General features: G+C 35.9%; 1 protein-coding gene across 1 annotated transcript; it reads right to left on the reverse strand.

The window, feature by feature from the left end:
- Nucleotides 1–4,304: 4,304 nt before the first annotated feature.
- LOC132313304 (jasmonate-induced oxygenase 2-like) lies at nt 4,305–7,940 on the reverse strand. The gene is made up of 3 exons (XM_059812017.1): nt 7,124–7,940; nt 5,054–5,384; nt 4,305–4,726 (listed from the first exon to the last, which is right to left on the reverse strand). Exons 1-3 carry the CDS (start codon nt 7,609–7,611, stop codon nt 4,481–4,483), a joined length of 1,065 nt encoding a protein of 354 aa, XP_059668000.1. The 5' UTR covers nt 7,612–7,940; the 3' UTR covers nt 4,305–4,480.
- Between the last annotated feature and the right edge of the window lie 202 nt (nt 7,941–8,142).

The following is an 8,142-nucleotide window of genomic DNA, read 5'->3' on the forward strand; positions in this document are numbered from 1 at the left end:
ATAAAAAAACGTGTCACTCTTGTGTCCTATTGGACTATTGTCTTGTGTCCTATTGAACTATTGTAATTGTCCATTTACCCAAAAGTTCGAACTATTAGGTAAGGCTGCATACCCAATCTTTTTCCTATCCGATTCTAATGTGGGACAAAATGACCCTTATTACATTCTCCCCCACCCAAACTCGCAACGCCCTCGTTGCGGTTGGGCCACCCTGCCTACCTGGGTGGACTCACCCGGAAGCCTTCCGGGCCGGGCGCTTGGCGTGGCACCGAATCAAGGACTGGGTTTGGCTCTGATACCAACTGTAACGGGTGGACGCTTATCCATTTACCCAAAAGCTCAAACTGTTAGGTAAGGCTGCATACCCACCCATTTATACCCAATCTCTTTCCTATCCGATTCCGATGTGGGACAAAATGACCCTTGTTACAACTATACTTTAGAAAATCGGAAATGAGCCCTGGCCTTTGGATATTGTAAGCTCTTATCGCCCTTCGAAGAGATTGTAAGAACAATTGTAATTGTTCTAAACATTATTTATGTTTTGAAAATTTGTATGATAAAATCATTATCATTAATTATATATATATATAAATATATATATTTAAATCAAGAGCGGTGGATGTTACTTGCCAGGAAGTTTTTTTTTTTTTTAATTTATTATTATTTTTTTAAAAAAATATAAGTGACATACAATCAAATCCCCAAATCCATTAATTTTTTTCACACAGACTCGAAGGTAGTCACACACGTCTAGGGCCTGCACACTTGACCACGAACAGTCAAGACCATGTCACATAAGTCCTTAGACATTCATTAGATGACCTAGCACACCATAAATCCAATGTTACGTGAGAATAACAAATAAATCATACTTTTTATTATATTGAACCATCAAGTATTGTCTTGCTATGACTTCTTAATATTTTTTTTCTTTGCCTCATTTCTAGGGATTTGATTGAATCATCGTTATATATATAGTTCAAAGGGATGGTACCGAGGTGGGTTTGGAACAAAATTGAAACATTATTCTGTCTTGGTCCGTAGACTTGTTAATGGATTGGATTCTGATCCGAATCCGATCCAATAATAATTCGATTCAATTTTATTATTATTATTATTATTATTATTATACTCCTATTAGATTTATATCATATGTAACCAAAAAAAAAAAATCATAATGTTATATACACACTAATGTGGTGTTCTTACTCACGTACTAATAAATCTATTAATATACATATTAATAATGTCAAAATATTTATGCATTATCAAAAGAGTAAATGATCTTTTTCTTTTTCTTTTTTCTTTTCCTTCCATATTTTATCTATTGCTGACCTCCCTTTGGAAGTTAAGAGGCTGATACCACTGGGCTACTGACCCGTTGGTGATCATTGTTTTTTCTTCTCTTTTGACATGAATTTTTTTTCTTTTCTTTCTTTTTATATGTATTTTTTTTTTTACACTTTTATTGGATCGGATTGAATCGGATTTTCATTTTTTAATAAATCGGATATGGATTCACTTACAAAAAATTCGTTGAATTATCGGATCGAATCAAATGCTTATTGGATTTGGATCAAATGAGGACAGATCCGATCCAAATGCAACCCGTTGACAAGTCTACCGGTGAAAAATCATCCATACAAACTCAGCCCCTATTTTGGGATGGATTTTTAATTCGTATACTAACGGGGCAGATAGAGACTACGCCCCACTTCCTCCGTTTAATTTAGTACAATAAGTTAAATTATAGTAAATAAATATAGGTGAGTGGCTTATTAATAAAATCAAAAGTGAAATTTGCAACTGAAAATAAAATACCTCACCGAGATATGCAAAAATATAAAACAACAAACAAATAAACACTTCTAACATGAAAATGAAATATATATATATATATATATATATATATATATATATATATATATATATTTTGATAGGTTTATATATATATAATTAGATTCTAGGCGCGGCGGGTTAAACACTAAATTCTTTCCCACTCTAAACCCGAGACGAGTTTTAATTTTTATTACCATATCTATCCTTACTTCATTTAGGGTCTAATCAAATTTGTCCCATTAAGGACAAGCAGAGAAAATTGCCTCCCCTAAATTTAAGAGTCCCAATTATTTAGGTCCCCTGCGCGAACATGTTTTATTAAATCCTATTTGATGGAGATTTGTTAAGCTCACAGTGACATCTTTTTCTACTAATTTAACCATATTAATTTTGGTCTTGATTTCCCTTTTAATATTTGGTACGGTGTGATTCATGTCATTCTAAGTCATCATTGATTTTTGTTGCGAATACTTAAAATTAGTCAATTTTCTTACATTAATTTTCTCATAATGTGGGCTGTACTTGAAGTACTAGTGTCACGTTTATGACATGATTGAATCCAAAAGGAGTTCGGACCAACTTTGCTTGTGAACAAGGTTGCCTTCAATGTTGAATGCACTACCTTACAATATACTTTTTATGTAAAAGTTATTTTGAACAACAAACTTTTTTCTCCTTTCAACCTACAAATGTTTAATTTCAAATATTAAACCGTTTTTCACTCACAATCTTATACAGAACATCTTAAGTCATTGGCTATAGTGATAAGTCACTCAAATATGGTGTCTTATAAGACATCAAGTTTAAAATTCGACCCTCCTTTATATATAAATAATTTTTGAAAAACCAAAACTTTACCCGGCCACCAAATACCCGAAAAAAACAACTAATTAATTGGAATAACATTGGATAAGGAGGAGTTGAGCATGCATCGATGTCGACAGCAACAGACGTAGTTGATATTTCTATTGCCTATATATCAATGGACCACACTAAAAAAGCAAACTCTCTCTAGAATATTACCCATTGGAGGAATGTATATTGCTCGGAAAGAGCAGTCAGCTATGACCAACTTTTGTGGGTGGCAAATATCTTACGGCCTTTAATATCTACCATGCATGTTTAAAATGTGAACATCTCCATCAATTATTTACCAATTTCAAAGCTAAAGATATTTGAAACTTAGGGATGTGAACTAGTTTTTGTATATTTATTTATGAATCCGGATCTTCTCCTGTCCACACAAGGGGATCGGCTGGTTTTGATGCAAAGACATGGAGGCCAACACAGGGACCACGGTGCATTAAAACTATGTAGTTTCGATACATATGTAAAGTTGTCAACTAAAATGGAGGCCAAAACAGGGACCACTCATTAATTGCATGCCAAGCACACAACTTCCCTTGTGTTCGAATTTTTATCTAAAACTTTTATAAAATTTTACTAAATTTTATCAAAGTTTCTATATAAACCGAGTGAAGCCGAATAATGAGTGGTGCAAGTACTTTAGCTTAAAATGAATGAGTTCTAAACTAATACTATTGAGTTTGACTTGTTTAATTATGTCACAAGAAGGTTTCAATCTATTTTTTAAATATATGGGTAATTAGGTAGGTGATATAGAATGGATTCTAGATTTATTATAGGACTGTTTGAATCGCGGAAAGGTCAAATGGGCGAATTGACACATTTTATAAGATAATTTTGACTTGAAGAAATTCATTCTCGATCGTAAAGAGACCAATAATCATTACTTGATTGCTAGTTTTGCTTTTAACACAAGTCATTTTTTTGATATATTTCATCTTTTATGACCCTAAATCGATCATGTTTTTCAGTATTATAGGAAAATTGTTAAATCTTTCAAAATTTTTGTAAGTGGTCGAATTGGTGAGTCTTGACACAACGGTAAGATTGCTCTATTATGATTGACTTGGAGGTCACATGTTTGAAATAAGAAAATAGCCTCTCTGCATGTGAATGTAAGGCGGCATACGTCTAATCCTCCCGAGATCGCGCAATAATGGAAGTCTTATGCACTGAATTTATCATTTTCTTCATATTTTTAATATTTAGTGATTAGTAATTTTTTTTTTTAGATAAAGATATTTAGTGATTAGGTTTCATAGCTTAATTTTTCGAATTCGTACTTGTTTGTAGGTTTCCTTATATAGTTAGCATTTCTGCAGGCATTGCAAAGCAATGTATTCATTAATTAATAATATATTAGATTTCTTTGCAACCATGTTTGCCTTCTTACTTTAAGCATTCAATCTTTTTAGCCAAACTCATGTCTCATTTAGTGTACTTGTTAACTAAACTAGCTGAGTATGATCTGAGCTAGTAGTTAAACAAACTTATGAGTTTTAAAATGTGATCAAGCTTGCTTATCACATGACTTGATCTTAAAAACAAGGTTAGTCAAACTCATGTCTCTGTTCACCTAACAGCTAGCCCGACAATAGAAAATAGAATTGAAGTACTTTAAATTTCACAAACTGGGTAGTCTTTACAATCTTAGAGGATGAATAACGGCATTACAACTTCATTAGCAAAACAAAGATTAATTACGAAGACGAAGATCCAGTTCTCACTGTTATATTTTTATTTTGTAATACATTAAGCAACACATTCATGATCACGAGGATTTAAGTGCTTCAACCTGTGACTTCCCACAAGGACCTTTTGTCCTAATGACCATTCTGTACTCGTTAAATGTCATCGGCTGATACATTGCAGGCCGGTCCTCTGTCACAAGCTCCTTTACTGGTTCAATGACTTTGTCGCCCTTTGGATTGTAGAAGAAGGCAATCGAAACTCGCTCTTTCATTGAATTCACTATCACCCTGTGCTCCACGCTCTTGTAGATTGCATTGGTTAGCACCTATATACAAAACAAAATGTTACACATTGCTCAATCTAGTGTTTTTTTTCACTAATCCACAGGACCGGTACAGGCTACCTCATACGGATCGGGTAATACTCCAAAGAATTATTTGCACTTATGAAGAATCGATCATGAGTTTGATTCTTCATGAGGCACTTGGCCATTCCCTTGGAGTTTACTCAATCTAGTTGCTTTTAGAATGGAGAGCTACTGAAAACTTAAATATATGCGTTGTTCTTTTGTACATGTTCCTGATTTTCGGTTTTCAAAAAATAAAAGCTGAACTAAGCGGACCCTAGCCATTAACATAAGAGAAAGGCTGACCTGCATTTGATCACCGATGTTGACAATGAAAGCATTGGGAACAGGCTTAACAGTGAGCCAAGCATCGCCTCTACGGACTTGGAGGCCACGGACATTTTCATCAGGGAGGAGAAGGGTAATAACGCCGGGGTCGGAGTGTGAGGAGAGACCAAGCGTGAGGTCTGGTTGTGGACACTTTGGGTAGAAATTTACCCTCATGGAAGCAGCAGCTTCCTCTCCTCCAACAGCTTTCTGTAGGCAATCCTCACCTAACCCAAGGTTTACTGCAAAAACCTTCATCAACTTTCCACACAGTTTACCCAATTCATCACCATATTCATTAACCAGCTTCCTGCAAACAGTAATTAAACAGGTCAACAACCCACTTGGTTCACACGCGTTGCATGAAAATGACATGTTCAATTCTCATGGCTAAAAGTCACTTATATACAACTTATATACAGGATAGGTCTATTATCTATTACTTTGTATAAAATAATGAGAAAAATTATATACGTATAGTATTCATAAATTTTTAAAAGAAAATAAACTTAAACCTATTTCAGCTTAGTCGCATAAAAAATAAAAAAAAAATAAAAAAATTACTTTTTCCTTTTCTTGGACGCAAAAAAAAATAAATAAATAAATAAAAATTTTCTTCAATGCACTTGTATTCCATGCATGGTGCAGGACAGCATCTCAATGCACTGCAGGAATATATACTCTAAAGCATAATGTACCTTACGGTTGGTAGGGCATTTTGGTTTTTGTTTGGGTCACTGTCAAACCATTTGGAATAAAAACAAGTTAGAGTAAATTTTGAAATTTTCTATTGGCTTGACCAACTCACTAGCTATGTAGGTAGTATAGAGCACGTGTGTACCATTCCTGCAAGTATTTGGAATAAAAAAAAATGTGGGTTGCAGATTGAGGTATCATATTCTTTCTATTATTGGTAATAAAAACCAAATGTTTTGTCCCAATTATTATGCTTTTCCTTAATTACTCACTACATTCCATATCCACTCCCTTTGAATTATATTCTATTACTGTCTTGCTATGCTACAAATAATCCCGTGAATGCTGCTAACTCGTTTATTGTGTGTTTTTATTAAGAGAGTAATCTTATCATAAATTTAATTTACCAAAACTCATCCCTTATATGGTCCAATAATAGAATAACACATCACATTTAAAAATAAAATAATTCACACCTAAGTTTATTCAATGATTGATCCGAAAAAGTAGAAAAATGTGTAAATTATTTTATTATTAAAGGTGATGTGTTAGTTTGTTATTGGATCACATAGATGTGAGTGGTTTCACCTTACTCACTAATAAGTAGCTAAATATTGTCCTTTTATTTATTATTATTATTTTTTTAAAGAGTAGGATTTTCTAATCTAGATATGGCACCCCTCCAATTTCAAATCTTACGGTGTAACACAGAGTACTTAAATAATGCTGCTAGCTATATAAAATAGTTTTCGGGTTCGTTGCAACACGAGTGCTGTATTGGATCTGTCTGTTGGTGCATATATTTGCCAAGAGTGATTGTGCACACGTGTGAGGATTTGGGGGATCTAACGTGTGAGAAATCAAGTGCTGTGTTGGATCTGATAGTGCATATATTTTACAAAAGTGATTGTGCACACGTGTGTGAAGATTGTAGGCAGATTTAGCGTGTGAAAAATCAAGTGCTGTATTGGATCTGTTGGTGCATATATTTTACGCGATTGGGCACATGTGTGAGGATTGGAGGGGGAATCTAACGTGGTAAAAATGTGTTGTGTAGCCGTAATTCGGGCTCGGCCTCCATGACTGAATGCAGTGTACGGAGGATTCCTACTCCTCTTGCCTAGCTACTAGAATATTCAAATCTTACATCCTGTACGGTCAATTATGAACACTAACATGGACCCTACAGGTCGTACCATCAAAGTGATTCAATAGTGGATTAGTGTACGGGTCATGACCTTGAATATAAACATTTACGTAATCATTAAACAGGATCTATTGCTACTATTATGTGTGTATTTATATAACAATATAGGATACTTGTGCCACTCGCACTGGTGGCGCGTGCCCTACCTGCATGATATCGGCCACTTATTCTTGTCCCTCCCGGATGCAGGAAGGTAATTCAGAAAAAAGTAGTCGCTCCAGTCCAACTTGGCCCCCTTCTCGACACCGAGACGGCTACCGTACCCCTCATAGGTGACCGGGGAGTTGGCATACACTTGCTTGGCCTTGACGGGGAGGTGGAAGAACTCACGCCACGCCTCACGTGCGCCCTTCATCAGGTCGTGGCTAATGCCGTGGTTGACCACCTGGAAAAAACCCCACGCCCTGCACGCGCGGGACATGAGAGTGAGCGTTTCATCACGGATCGAGGTTTCATTGGAGAACAAGTTTTGGAAATCGATGATTGGGATGTTAACTTCAGTCGAGAAAGTGTGGTGTAAGGATGGCCTATCAGAGGCTCCTTTGATGTATCGCTCGGGAATCGCATTTATGCCACTGTCCGACAATGATTGGACTCGGACAATTGGTTCCGGCCAACTTTGTAAACTCATCATTGTTTTAGACAGAGAAAGGGCGATATATATATATATATATATATATATATATATATATATATATAAAAAGATAGAGAGAGAGAGATGGGGAGGGTACGTGTCGGTAGGCGAGTGGATGTGGATAGAGTGAAATATGGTAGCTAAAGTGAAATGGACATGGAACTGAGCATGTGAATTTAGATGCGTGAAAGTCGTGACCGTGCAGGGAGAGAGAGAGAGAGAGAGAGCGTGATAGTAGTGACAGTGTGTGTAGAGAGAAGAGAGAGAAAGAGGAAGAAGCCAAGAGCTGATGAGAGTAGGAGGTGCAGTATGAGGTGGTTGAGAATAAGGGGTGAGAGTAGAGACATATTTATAGACAAACACTTACAAGTGAGCCGATTCCGGCGCCGTGGGGAACTTGATTTGCTCTCTCGAGTGAACCACCTTGAGCGACATCGTTTGCTCAAGTAAGTGCATGTTGGCCAAGTGTCTCATAGGTGCTAGTACCAACTCCAAAAAAATTATTAAATGGTCATGCACCAAACATTATTA

The sequence above is a fragment of the Cornus florida genome, unplaced genomic scaffold, assembly GCF_030987335.1.
Source record: "Cornus florida cultivar Cherokee Brave unplaced genomic scaffold, ASM3098733v1 CherokeeBrave_3.0.0_Hap2_Chr06, whole genome shotgun sequence".
NCBI lineage: Eukaryota > Viridiplantae > Streptophyta > Magnoliopsida > Cornales > Cornaceae > Cornus > Cornus florida.